At 39.4% G+C, this 22,703-nt stretch overlaps 1 protein-coding gene across 4 annotated transcripts in view; it reads right to left on the bottom strand.

Moving 5' to 3' along the window:
- Window positions 1-6,809: 6,809 nt before the first annotated feature.
- The window catches only part of KIAA1549 (KIAA1549 ortholog), a 141,588-nt gene continuing 125,694 nt past the window's right edge, over window positions 6,810-22,703 (bottom strand). For 2 of the 4 annotated variants that reach the window (XM_033057075.2, XM_033057076.2), the window contains 5 exons: window positions 21,103-21,336; window positions 19,510-19,562; window positions 15,977-16,122; window positions 13,974-14,128; window positions 6,810-9,178 (listed from right to left, as the gene is read on the bottom strand). In XM_033057075.2, the coding sequence (XP_032912966.1) occupies window positions 8,924-9,178; window positions 13,974-14,128; window positions 15,977-16,122; window positions 19,510-19,562; window positions 21,103-21,336 (843 nt within the window). In that variant the 3' untranslated portion in view covers window positions 6,810-8,923. Of the gene's footprint in view, window positions 9,179-10,175; window positions 10,218-13,973; window positions 14,129-15,976; window positions 16,123-19,509; window positions 19,563-21,102; window positions 21,337-22,703 lie in introns of all 4 variants that reach the window. The other 2 variants (XM_033057078.2, XM_033057077.2) reach the window with 2 other exon arrangements.

The raw sequence follows: 22,703 nt of genomic DNA, 5'->3' as shown, positions 1-22,703 counted from the left end.
TTGAGGATTCCTAGCTCAACCAAACAGGGGAGAAAATGAAAAAAAACCCCCATATTTTGTCATTTAATTAGTGCCCTCAAGGATTTTGTGTGTCTGTGTTCAAAGGTGATACCCAAGTCTCCACAAAATCAGGTATAAAAATGGAGTACCTTACAGATAATTTCTGCTGTAAAATGTATACTTTTTCTAGATCATTGACCTGTAAACCTCTGATCTAATATGACAGGGTTGTTTCTTACCACATCACCTACTCCAGCATCTAACATTGTCACATTGATCTACAGCTGCTTCTTTTCAAGTCATTTCATGGAGTCACTCAGAAAACCTCAGTCCGGTAGTGATTCTCATGAAGGCACTGCTGTTCCCAGTTGTGTCTGTGATCCCTAAACAAGGCAGCAGTGTTCCACAGGCTCCAACACTATCAATGTAAACATCTTATCTGTTTCTACATAATACAGGGCAAACCTGCAAAACACTGTTTTAAGGGGACTCTCTGAGGTATACACTGTGTGCTTACTGATCTCACGGGCAATCACAAGCAAAATGCAAAACAACCCACTCTGCAAGAGGAGGAGAAAAGACCTTATGGTGTTGCCAGTGTTCCAGGGGCTTGTCCAGTTACAGAAAGCACTGAACTAAAAATTTGTATCTGAAAACCTTGAGAAATTGATATAAAGACAGAAATTAGTAGGCAGAAATGGATTATACATACCCAATTTCTAAAATGTTAAGATTATCTGTAGTCTGCTGTTACATTTCCTGCAATAGTTTTAGCCAGGGAACACACAAGCACACAGGGGCAGAGGTTGTGGGTTATAACCTCTCATTTAAGAGCAGCTGAGTCACAGCTGAAGGCTGTGGTCTGGTTTTGATGCACAAATTGATGCATACAAATGCATAAATTAAATATACATGACTACATATTACAATGCCTTATAAAAGGGGTCTGCTAGCAGAGTTGCAGACTGATGTTCTCATTTATTGTGTGTTATTTCATGTACTTAAAAATATCACTCACAATTTAATACCTCTACTCATAGATCCTAGCTAGTGAAATGCTGTCCAATCCCTGCTGACTTCAAGGGAGCTACACAAATATCCAGCACATGCCTTGTTTTGTTCTTTGGTTTTTTTCACTGCAATTCAGAAAGCCTGTCATTTTTGTTCTCACAGGAAACCCTGGAAGCAAAGCATAACCATTGATTTATCAGCATACACAAATCATTTTTGTGTTAAACCTGGGTGCCCCATCACACTACTGCATACAACCTCAAGGCACTGAGCTGGTGTGGGCACTTGCACATCTCCAAACATGTAAAAAAATAAGGTGATAGCTCCAAATGATGATGGAAATGTTAATGCTTCAGTCATTTGTAGTTATTGTCTGTCCAGGACCAAAATGTTCCTCACTGGAATGAGATGAGGAAAAAAAATCTATTCCATCTCTTATGATTTAGTTCAAAGAAAACCAAGAAAGTTGTTGAAACCTGGATGGCTGGAAAAAAAGAAGTGTGAATAAAACCCACAAGTTTGAACTTCAGCAGACCACATCAGCGAGTTCTTCCTATTTTCTGCACTAAGTTTCTGAATCTCAGGCATGAAGACACATAGTTCCTGGAGAGGGCAGGGAGATGGAGATGGCACCTGGGAAAGCTGCTGGTCTGTAAGTGTTTCAGACAGACAAAGAGAGCATTGGGGACATGTAACTGAGCAGCACTTTTAATAACAAAGGAGAAAAACAGCAGCAGCAGCACAGCATTGCAGGGTAACTGCTTTAATTTGCTTGGAGATAATATCAATCACATCCAAGTAGTGACTTTAAAAAAATTCTTAATTCAAGACTAAATGGATTGGTACTTGATGCATGACTCTTCATCTTTTCAGATACCACTGCTCTGGTAATGACTCACATTACTCACTGCCTTGATCCTTGGGGTTTTAGTGAATGAACTATAATTTGTAAGAAAAGGTGCTCTGTACCGGGACTCTGTAGGAATTTCGATAAAGTAATCATCCTTCAAAAACTAGGATTGCAAAAACTTATTGTCATTAATTACTGCCAAGGAATGGAATATAGGCATTCTTGGGAAGTAACCACCCTCTCTTATCCTTACACTCCAGATTCTGCTTATTTTGTGGCATCTGTGGTACCAGTATCTGTTGTGGAATTCAAAGCTCACTGCAGGTTTCTGTCCCAAAATCAAGCATGTTCAGTAAGCTAAGTTCCAACTCCTAGTTTGCAATAACCATCCAGAAATAAACCACTACATAAACAGTGAAGTATTGTCTCTCACTGCTTGGAAAAAAAACAGCTGTAAGAGACTGGTGACTTTTCCTGTCCTATTTGACAGTATGACTTGACAATGGGACTTCTGGAGCAAAATTAAAGTAGTTCTTCAGGTTTTCCACAGCTTTGTCTGCTTTGTCTAAATGGGAGAAGGGAGACACCTGCAAAGACCCACCTCTACTAGACTGTTGCCCCTTCATGGCATTTCAACATATTGCGTATGTAAGTCGGATCAGTTCAAAAAGATCAAAGTTCTAATGTAGCAAACCTCTGGGCTCAAACACATGAAGAAACCACTGTGCTTTAGCTGAGCATTACTAATATCTTACAGAGATGTGACAATATTAGGTAAGAGATGTTAGCTCTCCCTTGAGAAGGCTAAATAATGCTAATTGCAGTAATGTTGAGTACTCTTTCAGGAAAGGGAACTCTGCTCCCTGGCAGAGCAAGATTACTGTAGGTAATGTTGTGTCAGTGATGCCGTCTGCTGGCAGTGACAAAAAACTTCCAAAAATTCACTGCAGTTCTACTCTGCAAAAGCAAGACCATTGTTTACAGCATCCCAGCAAATTTTCTTCCACATAGCAGTGAAGTGCAGCAGGATTTAGTGCATCTACAAATTTTCTGAACGGAGATTGCTGCCACCATCAAGCCTGAAGACAGAATTAATTGTCAGGATCAAAATTATCGATGGAAATGCTTGACTGGGAGTTCCATGCAAAATACAATGCAACTTACCTGAAATCATTTTATCCAGGACTGCATGGACACAAATCCAGCAATCAGCTCAAAAATTTGTGGATGCTCAGATCACCTGAATTTGAACTATTTCATACTCGGTGACTATGCTGAATTACTACTGACAACGGCTAATCCATAACTCTTTCTCCTATTTCCTCAAGTCCAAGGATAAAAGCTTTCTGCTTCTTCATCATCACATATTTTTAAAATTTTTATTTCTTTAGTCAAGTTTCTTTCAGATCTGTGTTTCAGAACCAAAAAAGCAGTGTGCACTGCCAAATATAACACAGCATTAATTGTCCTTGAATACAAAAAAGTCGTTCCTGAAACACAAACAATATGCAGCTACTGCTTTTAAATCATGCACAGCACAAAACATTCCAACAGCCTAGATGAGAAAACCAACTTCCAAGAAGCCTTGGGATGGAAATATCTGAAAAATCTTCTTGGGTACACTACAGAGCTCTTAAGAAGTGTGTACATTTGAATGTATCTGGAAATGCAAACCAATAATTTTCATCTTACAACTCTTTAGTTCTCATTTCATTTCACCTGCTCTACAAGTGGCAATAAGAGGATTTCTGCAAGTGAACCTGAAAACCACCATGTCAGGTTTGGAATTTGTTTCAAAAGATTCTTCAGAGCATTTGTTAAAATGCGCCAATACTTTATTTCAGTTTAGATGTAATAGCCTAAACACAAACTTCCAGTTATGGAATAAGAACTACTCAAAACTAAACAGGAGTGGCCAAAGGGAAAGGAAAAAAAAAAAAGATATGTAAAAGGTACTAAGAAAAAGTAACACAAAATCAAGACAAAACATTCCATCTCTACAAAGAAGTGCAAAGAAATGTGGTTTTTTCCTAACATTAATGTAATTTCTTTTTTAAGCTATCAGTCTTCAGTGGGATTCATGGGATTACAGCTCTACTCCAGAAAAGTCTCTTTAAAAAGTGCAACTCCATGGGATTTTTGCTTCCCAAGTTTCTTACACTGTGTGAGTAAACTCACCCTGGGATTTGTATGTCAAAACTAGAACATCTTGCTAAGTGCATCCCAAGCTGCACTAAAGAATCTGTAAGATGAATTCTTCCAAATCATACAAGTGACTACAGAGTTTTCAGTGGAAGTCATGCAGATTTAGCCGGGGGCAACATGCAGAGCAATGTTTGGATCTGAACTGCCAATCCTATGCCACAAGTTGAGCGTTCTCTGCCCTCACTGAAACATGTCTACTGGTGACAGCAGAATACATCCCCATCCTGTCTCCTCCCTTTCTAAATAAAATTTAACAGGAAGAGAAAAACATACCCTCCACATAAGGGAAATGGATTTTTATTTCCACTTTTAAGTGATTCAAATCTCCTGCTTGTCTCTAGGTATATATAAACAGTCCAGGAGAAACTCTACAGCCATGGTGAATTGCTTTTGGGAGTCTCAGATGAAAGATTTTCTTCACTCATACAAACCAGTACTGCAAAGAGGGGCTGTCATGGACTCTGCTTGTGTGGGGGCAGGGGAAATCCCTAAGATTTCTTCTCTCTTTACAGAGCATTGTCACAGGTGGTCCTGGAGACCTGGTTGCTGCCCTCTGCCTTCTGGCAATCAGATGCCATCCATTTTCTTTTTAATCAATTTCCAGCTTTCTGTCCATATTCGGAACACACCAAACTGGTGCTATTTTAAAAAAAAATCCATTTATTTCTTTGCATCTGCAAACATATGGCCCACAACACATCCCCACCTCAAAGGCACAAATGTTCTTCATCCTGTCACTTCAAAGCTCTTAGCCAAAATAGGGAATTTTCAAGGATTGGCACCTGTTTACAAGGAACTGCTAGTTAAGGCACACAACAGAAAATGCGTATTTCTTCCTTAAGCTAAAAACTATGATAGCTGGAAAAGTGAGGAATGTAGTGAGGGCAAAAGTTTAAAAAAGTGAGTTCAGCTGCCTACTGTCATCCACATAACACAAATGGTGACTTCACTTGGTCTTGAATATGCACAAAGTTTCCTTATGTAATGCACCAAATGTGGTTTCAAGCATGAGTTAACAACAACGTGAGCTGTTGTGGTTCCTGGGAAGTGACAATCGCTGTACACAGTCTCTTTCTAAGATAATGCCATAGCCCTGCTGTTTGGGGTCTAATTTAGAGACATTGGCTTGGCAGGAACACGCACTTTTGGGTGATCACTCTGTCGTTACCTGTCCATAAATGCACACCATACTGGGGTAGCCAACACCAGCCCAACCTTTTGGTGCAGGGTGATACATGCAGACCTTGTCTGACACTGCTTCTCCCCAACCAATAGGTAAGAACAGTCACCCAGATTCCACTTACTGCTCCAAAGTGCCCATATTTAACATTACAGAACAGGACCTATGCAATTCATTCCTCCTAAAAGCAAGGTTTCCTTCCCTGAGTCAAAAGCCCATAGCCACTGGCATGACCACGTGTTACATCCTGGTGGAGAACATTTCATAGTACTGAAGCACGCCCCATCTTCCACACTGAGTGTATGAAAAATAACTGTAACATTTCATTTAGCTCCAAAAATAATCAAGAAACAGGCCAGAGGTCAACATTTTGGCCACGAAAAGGAAACCAACCATACTAAATTACATAGCTCTCATCTTGCCAAGTTCTTTTATATGCCAAACTAAACACAGACTAAACACAAATGTCAAGGAAAATTGTGAAGAAAGGGAAGAGCCCGGGGATTCCATGAACCAGATGGTTTAGTCATGGAAATGGATGCAACAGTTGGCAACAGCTTTCTGTGCCTGTACCAACTTTTCATCTGATCGGTGTTTTCAGAAACCAGTAGATTCATTAATAGATACTTAAATACAGGATACTTTAAGTTTCAGGGAAAAAAAAGTTTTGTTTGGTTTTCCCCCGCCCACCTTTTAATAGGTCAATTAAAAAAAATTGGCAAAAGAATTCAAGCACATGGGGATGCAGAAACTTACAGATTTTCTCCTCCCAGAATTTCCAAGCAGAAACACACATTCTGGCACATTCATTCACAGAATCCTTTTGTAGCACACAAAAAACCCAGCTTTTCCTGTAGATGCAAAAAGTGCAGGTCTCCCTTGTTAAGGATCTTCTTGGAACTGGTAGCTGGTAATTGGTGTTACTTTTTATGAAGATACAGACTAGGCCATAACTATTTTTTGGATACTGGATCAGGTCTCCAGCCAATCTGAGAACATAACTTCTAAACACAGCTTTCTGACTTCTTATATTTAACTATCCCATTGAAAGTTTTAAAGAGGGTTTTCTTCATCAGAAACCTCTTTTATTTACAAGTACATATTTGTCTTGTGTTCTCCATAAGATTAGGGACTGAAAAGAGAAATGATACACATCCAAATACAAAAAGATGGTATTTCACAATAGTATCAACGTCACTAGCAAAAAAATGAATGAGAAGTGGCTTAAGCACCTGCAAATTCCAAAGCTCTTATTTCACAAAGGACACATTGTTCTTAAATAGCTGGAATCAGACAAAATTAATTTACTTCCTAGAAGAACACATTTTCTTGAAATTAAGTCACAGTAACGTGCTAGTATTATAAGCATTGGTCTCTGAGTTCACTACAGAATTAAACTGGAAAAGGATGTGGGGTCTGAAAGAGATGGTTTTAATGGGAACACTTAGCAACAGTCAGTCTTCAGTGCTGTCAAAATGACCAAATGAACACTGCCTGATACACTCCTCATTCTTCAAAACCCGGCATTTTGCAGAAGTATTGGCAACATTCATGTTTACGAAGTTGGCAGAAAACAAATGTTTATTTTTATCCTAGAATTATCACACAAAAAACTTAAAAAAATTCAAATCATAATGAACTGTTGGTACTGCTGTTACAACCATGCTGGTGTTCTGATTCCTTTCAAACCTCAACTGGTGCCCATGAGGGCTTTACACATAGGCCAGGGAACTGGAAATTAATTTACACTGCTTCATTACACTAAGTCCCTCAAAACAGTTTCATACAGCATTTTGATGACAATAGGTAAACAGGAAAGTAAATGAGCTTCCTAGTAAAGAGGGAAACATACCACCTTTTTTCCACATCAGAGAGTGACTGAGGTTTTGGCTTCGGCCATGAGTACGATGAACACACTTTGTGAATAAGGTACGGAGGCGACTTCTTCCATCACGTTCTCCCAAGTGTTTTCATTTCAGTCTGAGTTAGTCCTGTTGCTGTTACTGAACTATGCACTGGAGCCAGGAGCAGGTGTGGTAGCCAAAGACCACCACACCATACCAGTGTTACACACCTGTACCTCAGCACTGTAATTTCTATCCCGGTGAGGCAAACACAGCCCTGCCCAGCTGCCCAATGCTCTCTCTGGCAAATCTTTGCTCCTTAGACCCTTGACCACTAGCACCTGCTCGTGTTTGAAACACCTGCACTGTAGCACCTAATTCTTCTGCTATCCATTGCCCAAGGGCAGGGCTCCCAAGCCTCCTCAACAACACTGAGCCTCCCTCTATCTCTGTGCCAGTTTAGTAGCTTTAGTTCACTCTGACCTGAAAATGAAAACACTTCCACCAATCTTGACTTAAGCAAAATGTCCATATGTATTATGTCAGTTACAGTTATGCAATGGCCAATATTAGTAAATTCATAGCTAATTTTAAATTAAAACTCTGAAAAAAACAGCAACAAACAGTTCCATGGCACGTACCATTCTTACCATGGGGATAATGCTTACCCTTTGTCCAAAGGGACAGTGGAAACAAGTATAAATATAGAAACTGTCTCAAAATTGCAAATCTAAGCCTATGTTAATGCTCTAAACTGTCACTGATTTCCACTAAAATTATTCAGATCCAAACATAAGCAATGATTCAGGACATCAATTTATAACATAATGCTGGTGACCCTGTACCAGTCAGGCTGGATTGGTTTCTGTCCACAAAGCAAACTACAGAGTGCCAATAGTTTATCGCTGGTCTTGCAAGAGCATTTAGTATGCAAATATGTTTTTTTAAAGATATACACATACATTTCCCCAAATTCAACTGTGGCTGAGTATTCCCCTTTCAGTTTTCAATAACTTTTAAACAAATTAGATAGCAAGCCCTTTCTGTTTAGATGCTTTGCTTTGTTTTTCCAGCCTGAATGAGTCTACAAGTATTTTCTTAATTATACAAGGCCAATGTTTCACTTTGCAAACATTGAAGATGAAGGAACACTTGAAGCTTCAGCACCAGAAGGAAAACAAGGAAGAGTGCAGAGGGTAGCTCCATTTGGAACCACAGAGCCGTAACAATTATTGTTCCAGTTTGATACAAGTAACTCAAAGACTTTTATTCTAAGTAGTCCCATTGTTCCTGACAATCAAAGTGATTCTTATGTGGGATCGGACCTTCAAGACCCTTGAGTTGATGCAGTTTGTAATCCTGCAGAACAGCAACACAAACCAGTTCCCCCTAAGTGCTGGAGAGAAAAGAATATTTGAATTGTCTTGCAAAATGTCATCTAAGTTCATTCAAAACTTCCCCTACTTCCTTAGAAAAAGGAGTCTATCTTTCTTGGAGATTGTTCCTGTCTTTTTTTGTTGTTGCTGCTGAAGTACTGAGTTCTTGACCTAAAGTTTTATTTATGTGTTAGCCCAAATGAGGGTAAGGAGAGAAGAGGAGCACTGTAATATTAGCAGATTAATTAATATTACTTGTGATGACATTGATGATTTTCCCTACTTGTCTCTCATCTCTCCTTACTATTCTCATTTTTCTGCCTTTTTTGAATTTTCCAGAGTGCTGTCACAGAGTTGTGGAAGTTCCTTCCTTTGTGAGAACAACATTGCTGATTTCCTCTAAGTCTTTGCTTCCATAGGAAGCAGATACCTGGCAGATTTGCAATGGAATGCTAAATCAACTATGGAAGTTCTGCACTGTCGTCTGTTTCTGAGAAAGTCGCAGAAGTTCTTCTCTAATTGCTTTGATAAGAGAGGCTGACGAGTGACCTGGCTGGAGGTCCTCAGTGGAACTGGTGGTGTAGCAAAGGCCCTGGGCCTGAAGGCTGTTGTGTGGAAGCTGAGCAGGAGGTGCTGAGGGCTGCCTGGCTGAAGTCCTCGGCATCTGGAATACTGGTGAGGAGGAATATTCTTGGTGTCCATGCATATGCGTCTGGAGAAAGGGAGAAACCATTACTGTACTTTCTGAACAAGCATGATTATCCCAGAAAAGACAAGAAAGCAAAAAGGCAAACAGGGGGGAAAGCAACATGGAGATGCTTCTATCTGCTGCAACAATTCTTCTGTTACATGAATGAGTGATGTCTCTTATGGAGCACAAAACAACAAGTGTACACTAAATTGTTGGATTGTCTCAAGTTCAGAGACTCCCTTTCCAATCTACAGCATGTTTAGGAACTGAAATGGAAGGAGGTGGGAGGAGGTTTTTCCCCACAGGACAGGAAATCAATAGAATTGGCTTCTCTTACCATCCACTTCCATCAGCTTCCTAAAAGACAGCAGGCAAATAACTTTTTTCCTGGCTGTCATTTCTCCATACTATTTATAAGCAGAGATACTACAATTTCCACCTTCCCGTTTTCTGCCTGCTTTGCCTGTTCAGACTGTACACTTTTGAGGACCCTGTGACTGACCAGTCCCTAGGAAAACACTGTCAACAGAAGAAGCGGCAGAAGAAAACTACTTGGATTTGAAATATCAGATTTTTCCATACTCAATATTGAGAAATGCTCTCCCAAGTTAGGTACAATCATTGTTTCAGGGCAGAAAGGGTTAATTCTGCCTTTGTTCAGTAACATACATTTTCTAACAAAACAAGGGAGACAGAACAGAAGCCTGAGTTTATGGCTTGTCTTTCTGCAGACAATCTGCTTACACTAAAACAAAGCATGGATTTACAGTACACCAGGTGACTGCATCAACTCCAAGTATGGACACAAACAAGGTAAATCTTGAAAATCTAGATTCCAGCTGACAATCCTGAAGCAAGTGTTTCCTCTTGCCTCATATTGCTGAAGGCTGAGAGACAGCCTGAAGCAAACACTGGACACAGAGGACTCGAACGCACAAGTGGGAGCAAAGCAACATGGTCCCCTTTCAGGGGGAGCAGCAGATCCAGACCACAGCCATCACAAGTCAGGGAGCACTACCTTTCTCTGGGGACAAGCCTTAAGGAGTAGCAGAGAGAGCAGCTGGATGGGGGAACAAAAGACAGCAAGGTCAGCTAGAAGAGGATTTGGGAGCGAGGGGGAGGGGAATGAAGGCATTACAAAGGAGGGCCTGGGAAGGATAAGGGAGACCTAAAACAACAGTGGCAGCAAACACAAAAATGCATGGGAGCAAGTTCCTTAAAATCTCTCATAATACAAAGGAATAAAATTCAAGCCATTTTGTATAAAGTAGAATTAATAATAGATTCTGAGCCTCTTGTGCAGCTCACATACAGCACTCCTCCTTTACACAGTTAATTCTGGGAGACAGATGAAGGGGTAAAGAAGTTTTAATACAAGAATGATAGGTAAAGGTTTTCCAAGTAACATCCTATCTTATTTCTTATAAAAGAGAGGTGATTTCGGTATCAAAAAGGAAAGAATGGGTCTCTTGATTGTTCAGAATTATTCATTTTGCAGTGAAACCTGAAAGTAATTCATATGTGCAGTCTAGAGTTGGCAAACCTGACAAGTACTCTGTGGGTTTATAGAGAAGAGATAACAAAAAAATATTAAAAGGAAACACTCCTTTATAAATGAGTCTTAACAGCAACCTAAATTATGTTCAGGTTACTTTCACATTAAAATGCACTACGTGATTCAACTCCTATCTCACACTGCACTAAAATACCACCATAAGAATGATTTCTTAAGGGAAGCAAGGCAATCTGATGACCACAGTGTCTGGTTTTTACACTAAGTTTATAAAGGTTTTCTTAATTATCTCAGAAAAAGAAAAGGGTGTGTTTCTGTGATTTCATATATAGCACCAGAATTAAACAGGTCTGTAAAATTTCAATACCACATTGGTTTAGAAACCTAACCTCTACTAACCTACAACAGCAAAATAACAGAAGCAAAAAGGCTAAAATAATTTTTGCCGCTTTAAAAAAATTCTGTACTAACAGAAATATACAAAGATATATTATGTAACATTACAAATGCAAAAATATACAGTTCTATATAATATATATACATTTTATATTTTTATCTAGAAACTTCTGGATAATTAACAGCAGTATGAAACAATTGACAAACATATCTTTATTGAATCTTCCTTCTTAAGGAATGAAGATTTATGAGATGAAAGTGTAAATTTGTTAATCTCCATTTAATACCTATTAAACTCTGGCCAATTTCAACTGAACTAGATACATAAATATATACACAGACATATATGCATATGTGTGTATATGAACAGATACGTAAAATTCACAAAACCAGCTAACTAATAAGACATACCTGATTTGTTATTACCTTATTTGTTATCCTTGAATCTGCTTCTGAGGGGCAGAAAAGTCAAGTTAGGCTGTGCTCTGCTGGATCTCTTAGCCAGCATGTATCTCACAGGGCCTAACTTGGGGACTTGAGAAACAACTAAGTTGGATGATTTTTTCTTTTTAGAGACAATAGAGTGGGCAGCTGAGTAGAAAAATAGAGTGAAAGGATAGGACTATCTTTGGGGAAACACTGGAAACCTGGAGGAAGGCTCAGGAGATCAGTGGAAAGCTGCAGAGGACTGTAGATGGGTCCGAGGTGATGCCAGGTACTAGAGGGAGGTGGAGATATACAAGACACTGAACCTATCTGTAAGAAGCCAAGCTTCCTTTGTTCTGCTGCTCCGACGATTGCTCAGGATTGTATTTTGTTTCAGCTAAGGAAATTCTGTCATTCTCGTGGTTGCCCTGGGCCTTCTGGATGGAGAATTAAGGTGAACTGATGCTACCCTGCACACTGGCTTTGGGCCAGGAGGTGCAAGTGAGAGGTCATATCCCAGGTACTGAGTTCAGGAATAGCGGGGTGAGGATCCTGTGAGGAAAAGTGCTATCACAGGAAGACAAATGCAGATCCCTCTCCAGTTTGTGTGCAAGAAGAATGCTCTACATTTCAATCTTCCTGAATGCAGAGTTTAGTTTTAGAAACCTGCTCAGAACGAGGACAGTAAGACAAGGTTTGCATAGGATCAGTTGAACAGTGCACCATAAGGAACATGACCATCATTAAGTAAAGCCTCATTGCCAAAATGAGGAAAAGACAAATTTAGAGCTCTGTCCTAGTGAAAAAAATCCAAACTGTGAAGACAATTATTTAACTACAGAAAGCTCCAAGACCAAGGCTTTTTTTTCCATTTTTTTTTTTAATGGAAATAATCCTTTTCCAAAAAAACCCCAAAAACCCAAATTACTCACTGGAAAAAGAAAGATCAGGCAATACGTGAGCTCTCCTCGGATGACACCAAATTCAAATAAGTTTTAGTTTGTGATCTCCTCCTTTTGCCTGTTTTTTAAAAACAAACTGAAAAAAAATCACATTGCAGTAACATATGAACTGCAGCAACCAGTGAGCAAAAACTTCTGTCAAAGCTAAGGAAATATTTAAACTGAGATGAACTGAAAGAAAAACAGCCTGAATTTAAATGACCTGAACAGGAACATGCCCACAGATCTAAAAAAGCCATTTTCAGAAACTACAAATAAATGTAAAGAAAGATCAATAAATGGTAACTCAACGATATCTCTGAAAATGAAACTCGAGACACTAAGATCACTCATGCCAGTGCTCTTTTTGACGTAAACTGAAATTATGATCTTGCATTCAAATGCCACGGTTTCAAGCCCAAAAAGCACATTAAAGTAGGGGAAATGGATCTTTTGGCTTTGACAGTTGAAGTTTTTGAATAGTATCAAATAGTGCACTCAGTTCTCAAAAACTTTATGCTGCTCCTCTTGAGTTCATTTGGAGTGGAGGCCGTTCAATTTCACCAAAATCTAAAAATAAGGCCATCCTGTTGTGTTTCCTTTCCAAAGTTATGCCATGATCATGGAATACTGCAAAGCCATGTCAAGTAGTGCGAACATACTTTCCTAAGTATGCAAAAGGAGGAGATCCTGCCTTCTTCCCTCAAGGACAAAACCAGAAATAATAGTTTACACTAGGAAGCAAAAGAAGAAGCATACAGTTGTCACTCCCAAGAGTACTGCAATAAACCTGTCACAGGTCAGTCTGCTCCAAGATGCAAGTACACCAAAGAGGGACTGGTAACAGGCAAGTGTCTCTCTCTTGGCAAGACCATATACTATCTTCAACCTCACACATCTGGTTGAATCAGAAATGTCAACCTTTAGAAGCACTGCTGCCAAGAACATGAAATCACCATGGCTGCCTGGGCAACACAGGTAAATGAGTAGGTATTCATTTACTACATCCTGCTGACTTAGGCCAGGAAAGCAACTTGTTTACAAACACCTCTAATGTTATGTGCAAGTATGTACCTTTTAATGCTGCCCTAACTCCTGCTGTTAGCACTGATACAGAAGATAAAAAAACTTTATGCATACAAAATAGGATGGTAGCCTGGGACAACGTAATTCAATGCTTTCTAATGACAATGATCTCAAAATCCAGAAGCATATTTCAAAGAAGGAATGAAAAGCAGTATCCATGTCTGCTGGAGCTCAGAAGCAGAACTGGATGAACTGCAATTAATGAGTGAAGGCCTCAAGTGAGGAAAAAAAAAGGTTAGGGTAAAATGAGAGAAAATATTTAGAGAAGCAAAGGTGAGAGAACAGCAAGCAGGAGTCAGAAGAGCTAACAAGGGTTTGAAGAGCAAAGCAAAGAATGTCAGAGAAGCAACTAAAAGTATTCCGGGGGGGGGGAAGTTCCAAACAGTAATGCAAGAAAAAAATACCGAAACATATCACTACTTTGGAAACTATGCAAATGTGTAACAGTACTCACTGCATCTCGCCTAGCACATTCATCCTCTCCACGATACTGGGGCCACCCTGGCCCCCCCGGCTGGCCATGCCCTGCTCTGCCTGAGGGGATCTCCACTGGTTGACCTCCGATCCTGCTAGCAATTCCCACCTGAGTGAGGTGCTGTATCTGAGAACCTTAAAAGCAAATATTGGTTTTTTTTTTCATCTTTATACACACTCAAGTTTGCAGGGCAGACACATGATACAATAAAACTTAGCTGGAAGCAGAGACAAGAAGAAAATGGAGCTCTGTTTCTGTGCAATTAATAAAATCAGTAGAAAGAAGGCTGTCAGTGCGGAATAAAGACAGAAAAGTTACGTGCATCTTGCGCAGTTCGTGTGAGTGTGATGCAATTCATAGCACTGCACTGAAAGAAGAGGTTGAGATACATGCATTTCTGACATGGGCTACTCTTCACTCCAAAAACATGCCAGCCCTTTCTACACAGTGCTTACTGAAAGCTCTGGCAATGCTCTCATGTCAATTACTCAGCAGCAAAGAGAAGACATTTGCTCCTGTGGCACACCTTATTTGCATTACAATGGCAAGACCCTAACTGCAGACTGCCTCCTGTTCCACGGCTCTGAAGAATAAAATGCATGGCTATGTAAGTGTACTTCTCTCAGCTTTGCTTTGTGTTAAATATTAAACAATGCTGTCATTAACTAACCAGAAGGTCAGAACACACTGTATCTCCTTCCAGCCCCAAAGCCAACCTCCTCCTTTCTCCTTTTCCTTCCCTTCCCTTCCTCCCACTGCTTTCAAACATATTCAAGGATAGCTGCCACCATTAACTGCAAGAGATATGTAACAACATGTCAGCTTTCCTTCTTCATTGATTTTCTCCCACAGGGAAATGTAATTTATATTTTTATTCTTAAAATTACTAACAATACTTTATTATTCATTAGAAATGAAACATATTTAACCTAGAAATACATAAAACTGTGTGTATGTACAAAAGGGGAGGAAAAGACAAAACAACAGTGTGATTTACGTGATGGACAGTTAAGATCACTTTCCTATTTTCTCTGAAAGCCCCCCGATATTTGAGAAGTTCTATATTTACACATAATTATGTTGAGGGACAGAAACTAAAGATATGAAGTACCTCCCAGCTTTAAAGCAGAATACATAAGAACATTTAGACAGTGTGAATCAGAGAATAAAATAACCATCATTAAGCTAATAATTTCTCCATTCCTACTATTCTCATTCATTTAACATTTACAGGAAGATGAGAGTAACCATCAAAACTGGGCTTCTGACATAAGTATATGATCATATTTCCAGTCTTTTTCAAAAAAGAAAATATTTATCTGGGAGAAAATTAAGTGTAACATTTGCATAGCAATACAATATTTTATTATTAGAAGTGTTTGCTGCTTAGCTGCCGTGTGATGTTACCATTTTATTCATGATAGCATTGGTGACTGCTATCAAAATTGCCTCAGCCAAATCAGTGAAGGTGATTTCATGTGGGACAGCAGAAATAGATAATTCAATCTAAAACTAAGAGATACTGCTTTAATGCATACAATTCTACAAAGAGAAAAAAGAAACACAGACATAGACAAATATTAAAAAATTTTGCTGTTTAGCATGCTGATATGGGATGCATCAATTAGTTCATTTAGCACAGGAGTTAGAAATGGAAAGTTAACACACATAGTAATCTCTAAAACAAGTCATTTTCTATTCTTAGAGAATAGTGTTTTGTGAAAATATGCTTTGTGAAAACCAGTACTTGTAAGATACCAAAAAAGGGGCAAAGTCCTTTCTTTTTCTGCAAGATCCTATGAAAAGTAAAGTTAACACCACTTTGTGATATTATGGTTTTTTTGGGGGGCATTGAGGGCAAGGATCACATATCACATGTAGCAGCTGAAGTAGAATGACATCTAAATGGTGACCTTGGTGTAAGAACAGATACCAAAAAGGTTCAGTTATTTAACTGGATATCCAGCTTTAGTGAAGTGTACCTGCAGTGCTTCCAACTGGTCGTGGCCGTGCCACTGGTGGCATTTCCTCCGAGTACATCCCTCTGGAGGAATACTGAACCTCTGGTGGCGGCTGCTCTCCATGCATTAACTCTGCAGGCTGAAGAAAACCTGGCCCGAAGTTCTGCCTGTGGAAAAACAACTCAAGATTAAAATAAGTGAAATCCCTAATTAGAAACAACAATGTAGGTGTGCTTCGTACAACAGTTCTTTATGCCTTTTAATGTAATTGTAACGTTCAATGTTGAGGAAAATATTTACTTCTAAAGAATATGTTTTAACAAAATTTTACACAAACGTTTTTCACATGTTGCAGTTTCCTCAATGCAGAGAAAAAAAGTTCACAGATCTTGTTTTCCCCTGGGGGACTAAAGTAACTTCAGTGAAAAAAAAGTAGAAAAGTACGACTTCAGCAGTGATGTAGCTGTTTACCTCAGCAATAAAGCTGACTACTCTAAGAGTCTCTAGGCATGCACTTTTGGTCTAAACCAAAACAAACTGCATGACATGTATTTTGTGAACAATTATTACTTCATTAAATATTCTGATAATATTTTAGTAAGTTTTCAAAACTGTGCTCTCTAAGATTCACGAAACGACTCAAAGCTGTCATTAGCACATATGCAGAAACACAATGCATACTGAAATTAACATTTCCTATCAGTCAGGCTGGTGCTGGTAGTCACCGTTCTATATTCGCTAAAAAGATTTAACAACAGAAACTGTAATCCATCTAACTTCACTAATTGTGTGAGTGTAAATGAAGCAAACTGAAACAAGAAGCCAACTCAGGCACATGGAGCTACACAAAGTGCGGGCTACAGATGAGTTTTCCATGCCTTTTACCACAATGGCATCTTACCCCTCCTAGGCTACACTGTATCCTATTCCTCAAGATCTCAATTTTACACCCCTTTGTTTTACCACAAAATCCTGTGACTGCATCTAATTCAGACTATTCTTGATTTGTGCTTTATTTGGAAAACTACCCACCTTCATATGACAACCAGATAGCAAAGAAAGCTGATATAATAAACTGCCTAATAAAGCACAAACAAGTAATTGTAAATAGAAGTACTAGCTATTTGGCATCCAGTGGTACTAAATGGAGGAGGTTTAAGGGCTTCAAGCTGTAACAATCCCATTGTGGAAGTGCTAGAATTTCCCCAGTTCCCTCACATACAATCCCCACCTGTCCACTCAGCAGATCCAGGGGAATCCATTTCCAACCACACAAGCTAGTTAAAATAAATGCTTCAATGGGTAGGTAATGTTTAACAACACCACTTCTGTTATGTTAATCACTGTAATCAGTAAAGGATGTGATCATCTGGCCCTTTATGCCTACAGTGTTGAGCTGGAATTTTGAAGCTGATGAATTACTAAAATTTTTTGATGTTGTCTAAAGAAAATATTTTCTCAACATTACTGCAAAAGTACTCTTTTTGTGCTAATTTTTCAGAGTATGGGAAGTAAATTCTTTATTGCTGATGTGTTTGCACTTGAAAGGTACACATTTAATAAGGCTTCACCTTCTCAATCTTCTTTACAATAAATAGCTATAGCTTCTCTTTAAAGTCAAAGATCAGTGTAAGACTATAAAACTAGAATACAGGTCTTTCTAGTGATACTAGACTTTCTAGTGATCCTTCCTATTTCCTGAAACTCAGCTTTCAAATTTGTATATCCAAGAAAACCCCAAAATTATCTCCAGTCATTTAAGTCAGGAGATACTGTCCCAAAAATCAATTTTACACCACTAATCCACTATAGCTCAGTATATCTATCTCTGTTGCATGTTTCAATATCCATTTTCTGGCAAAAGCTGTCCACTGTGCCTTTATGACTGCCTAGAAGTTATGTGACCTAGGTCTTTTACATTTAATTTTTTTCCCCAGGTTGGTTTCACCCCATTAAAGATGCTGATGGTGTAATTACAGAGAAGAGAACAGTATGCTCACCCAACTATTATTCCATGCATTGGATATTTAACCCAATGGACTATGACATTGATACATGCCACCTAATCACACTGACCTCAGGTTATTTTTCCTTCCTCTAACTAGTGCACTGCTTCTATCAATTTGTTTATCATTATCTTCAAATTTTGAGAATAACTCCCACTGCACAACCATGATAACTCTTTCCTTGTTTTCTATTGACCAAGCTTTAGGAAGGTTTCTATATTAATTAAAATTTAGAGGAATTCCTTGTATTCAGATAAATGGCTTTGCAGATTGTTAACTTAATCTGTTGACACTTGCAAAGCCAGCATTTCAACTTTTGTGATTTACATCAATTCAGACTGCCTGTGCCAAAGAATGATAAACTCTTGAACAAAAAATACGTTGTGAAGACACTATCTTGCTTAGGTGTATTAACACAGACTACAGCACTTTCATGATTAAATTATCACATTTTCCCTGAATATGTAACAGGCCAATACAGACAAAATCTCCTCAATAACAAACACTTGGTTATGCTTTACACTGGCAGTCTCAAAGCTCACCATCTTCAAGGTAACCTAAATTACTCAAAGTGCACCACATGCCATTCTGTGGGCCATTTAATGTATGCTCCACTCACACAAGCTGTCACCCCCAGCAAAGAACTAAGCAAGGTGCTTCGAAACGCCTCCTTTTCTACTCGGTCTTCTCAAAAGCAGATTGCAGAACAATAAATAAAGGAAAGTTCTTCACAGCCATTTTACCATCAAATTTTCAAGGCAGTGAAGACTTCAGGCGAAGTCTGATGAATTACATGAAAAGCTGTGGGATTTCATCTCATATGGTGAATTCTAAGACGATAATGAGGGAGTAGCACAAGGCCACCATTTTACCAGCCTGGCTGTAAACAGATTGGAGAGGGTGAGACAAATCTCACCCCAATGAGTACCATGACTCAAGTGTCCAACTTCACACGTGGTTAAAACACAGGAACCAAATGTGAAATTAACAATCACCTGGACAACTATTTTCTCCCCTTTACACAATTCTCCCACAGCAAGGGCAGAAGAAGATGGAAAATTTGTTCTTCCCCAGATTTTATAATAATAGGGCTGCAAGGCAGACTTTCTCTGTGAGGGTCACTGCGCTCTGTCATTTATTCTCAACTCAGCTAAAAATAGACTGAATCTGCTAATCATAGGAAAGCTGTTGTGAGTGCTGCCCTGAGGATACAGAAACAAGATGAAAGCAAGAGTATTGGGAGAATTACATGCATCTGAGTAACTGTTTCAGGCTCTCCAAAAGCTCAGACTCAGTGGTTTAGCAAATATTGGAAGGATATCTCTATGGCTGAGGGGCTAGAAACATTTCTTTTAAACAGAGGCTTGGATTCCATCCAGCATGCATACGTCATTTATGCTTCATAAATAAATAACACAGACTGTTACTGGACTCCTGTTACTTTTCATTTATACAGTACTTTGCATAATAATATAACCAGTGCCAGTAATAAATCTGGAGCAATTGCAAGGAAAATAATAAATTATAATTTTATCAGTAAAAAGCTACCTTGGTAGAAGACCGGGTGCTGTTGGTGGATTCATTCCAAATTCCATGTATCTCTGTTAGAAGAATAAAAAAACCCACCAAATTAAAATCAAAATGCATACCTTGGGAAGTCTACAGACAGCTTTTTAAGTGATGAATGGAAGAGATCACTAAGCCTTGTAAGTAAGACTTGATGGCAGCCATAAGATCTTTGATTTTACAAAAGAGCACAAGAAGATCTGGGAATCACCGCTACAGCAGGTACAGTCTCTTCTGTGTGGTCAGAGTCTTAATTTAAAAACTTTTAGGAATACTTTCTCACTTGCAAAAGATCAAGAACTGCTCCAATATCAACTTAGAAAAAACCCAAGCTTTGCATTTGGAAATCTCTTTTGACCTCAAACAGCATCAGAGTGCAGCAGAGAGACTACAGGGCTCAGACTCATCAGAACCTGGGAGATTATCCAGGTGTTTCAGTGCTCCACCAAAAGCGAAAAATCATACACAGAAACACTGCTTCTCTATACCTTTTTCCTTCATGAAAGCTTTTGTATATTCTACTGAAAAATATGACCTATGCCAAATACATTCTTTCTTTTATTGTCAGAATAGGAACTACCACACATATTTAAAAAAAAAAAAGAAAAAAGTTTTACTCTAAGACACAGCCAGACTGACCTGTGAAAGATCCTAACTGAGAAGAACTGAAATTATCCTTGTCTTGGGTTGCAATGCAGGATGCAACCAAAACTATGTATTCTATCAAAACCAGGTGGGGCAGTGTTCTTTATCTTTTCCATTACCCATCCTTCCCCTAGGGAGATATCTTCCATTAATGGGCCATTGAGTCTACTGCTTGACTGAAAATTACATCATCCCATTGTGAGATGCTCCACCCAGAGCCAAACATTCCTACCCAGATAAAAATCTGAGATTTGGAACATCAGAGCAGCCTTTTTCCACTGGATTTCAGAGGGTAACCAGATCCTCCTACATCATCACTGGACCTTCAGAGGGGGACTGCAGTCACTATTTAATAATGGTTTAATAGATTAAAGTCCTTTTAATCAGATTGCTACCAACACCCTGACTGACAGGGTGTCAGGTTGTATTCTGACACTATCAGTGTTCTGTTTTTCTGTATTACTGTAATTTTATATTAATTTTCCTAGTAAAGAACTGTTATTCTTATTCCCATATCTTTGCCTGAGAGCCCCTTAATTTCAAAATTATAATAATTTGGAGGGAGGGGGCTTACATTTTCCATTTCAAGAGAGGCTCCTGTCTTTCAAACCAAGAAAATCCTAAAGGAAAACTCCTACCTTCTCTTGTGGTTGATATGGGAAAAGAGAAAAGAAACCAAACAGCTCAGAAAGCATGTTCACCACCTTGTGATCGGTCTTTTCTGAATTCTCCTTGTTCCAGGAATGTTCTGCATTTGTGGTAAGCCCTGACAGCATGGGCACAACAGTGGCTGTGGCTCAACAGGCAACAACTCCCTGCCCAGAGATTCCTTTTCAACTGCATCACAAACTTGCCATTCACTGCCCGAGGTGGCCCATGAGGCCATCCCCAGTGCATGCCCGTGCTCCCACCCCTGCCGCAGCTGTTTACCGGCTGTCCTGCGGAAACGCCGGGTGGCGGCACGGCCGTGGAATTGGCTGCCTGGCTGCTGGGAGCCACCAGGGCGAAGGCATCGTCCAGCAGCGAGTGCATGGTCTGCCGAGCCTCCTCAATGGACGGCTGCGGGGGCACGTACTGCGACACCGGGTGTGAGGGCAAGCCGGGGAACTTCCCCAGATCCACTGAGGATGATGTCTGTGGTTCGGGAGGCAAGTCTGGATCAGACTGGAGGAAACACAAAGAAGGTGAAGGGCAGTCATAGAAAATATCTAACAGCTTCCAAGCCCCTGTGGGCCTTCAGTCTGAGCAACACTGTCTTTGCCAGAACCAGCATCTGCCCTTATCCTCCCCGTTTCTGCATGCACATACATAACACTGGCAGCTCAAATACTTCATTCAGTGTGATCTGAAGGACTCTGATCTCAGGTAAGGTAGTAGAGCTTTGTGCAGGAGTTACTCAGCTATAACAGAAGTCTTGTGGTTTGCAAGCATGTAATGAAGTCATGCTGAGAGCATTTCTCCACCCAGAAAATATCCACTAATCTGTCTACATCTTTGATGACTTTGCAGCTTTTGCAGTTCTAAGAAATTAATTCAGTCTTTAGCTTGTAACTGACCACATCAGCAGTAACATTAAACAATTATTGCCTCCTAGAAAAACACAGAAAGCAAGCTGTTAAGGAACTAAGTGGTTACCTGCATGGAACTTGAACTTGGGTGCATCACCTGAATGGGATTCATGTAAGTGCTTCATTGCAGCAATACCTTAGGCATGCATCATAATTACTACCCGGGATCTTACCACATGGGCTTATTGTTCATCAGTGAGGGGAAATTAAACAAGCTTTACAGCAGCAGACTTATTATCAGAGCTCATTCTTACCACTGCATGAAGACTCCAAAATCAGTTGTCAAGAGGCACAAGCCTCTACTTTATTAGGAACTTAGCATTCTGAGCAGTCTCACTGCAGATGCCAAAGGGGCTGAGCCTGCTGCGTGCCATGTCTTAATTAAACAGCTTCAGATGATAATTCGTTCTACTGCAGCATGACATAAAATCATCACACTCATGTTTGAAGGCAAAGGGAAACTGCAGGAATCGACATCAGAGTTGCCTGACTGCATATGCAGCTAACAGTGAAATTCTTACAATTATTAAACCACCTTTAAAGAGAAGAACCATCCAGGGGCTTCCAATATGAGCATTTGGCTTCACGAAATCTGCTTAGAAGTGGTTAAAGATGCCTAAATACTGTTTGTGACACAGATATGATTGAACAGAAGTATTCTCCAGCATCTTTCTTTTTTCAGACGTGCAACAAAATTTATTTTCAAGACATTGCACTAGAATTGCTTCAAGTTACTGCAGTATAAAGACGCATTTCTTTATCATTAATAATTAATTCCCGCATTTGAAAAATGAAAAAATTTCTCACAAAAAGACCTGAGTCTTCCACTCTGTAAGATTAAAGGATGAAATTTTCTGTAATAGATCAATATATAACATCCAGAAAATTGGACTAGAGTGGAACTATGTTCAAGATATTGCGGAGCATGTCAAGCACACTTCCATGTGCATAACACAGTGGCGT

Source organism: Catharus ustulatus, chromosome 4 (genome assembly GCF_009819885.2).
Source record: "Catharus ustulatus isolate bCatUst1 chromosome 4, bCatUst1.pri.v2, whole genome shotgun sequence".
Taxonomy (NCBI): domain Eukaryota; kingdom Metazoa; phylum Chordata; class Aves; order Passeriformes; family Turdidae; genus Catharus; species Catharus ustulatus.
This window is presented reverse-complemented; position numbering and strand designations above follow the sequence as displayed.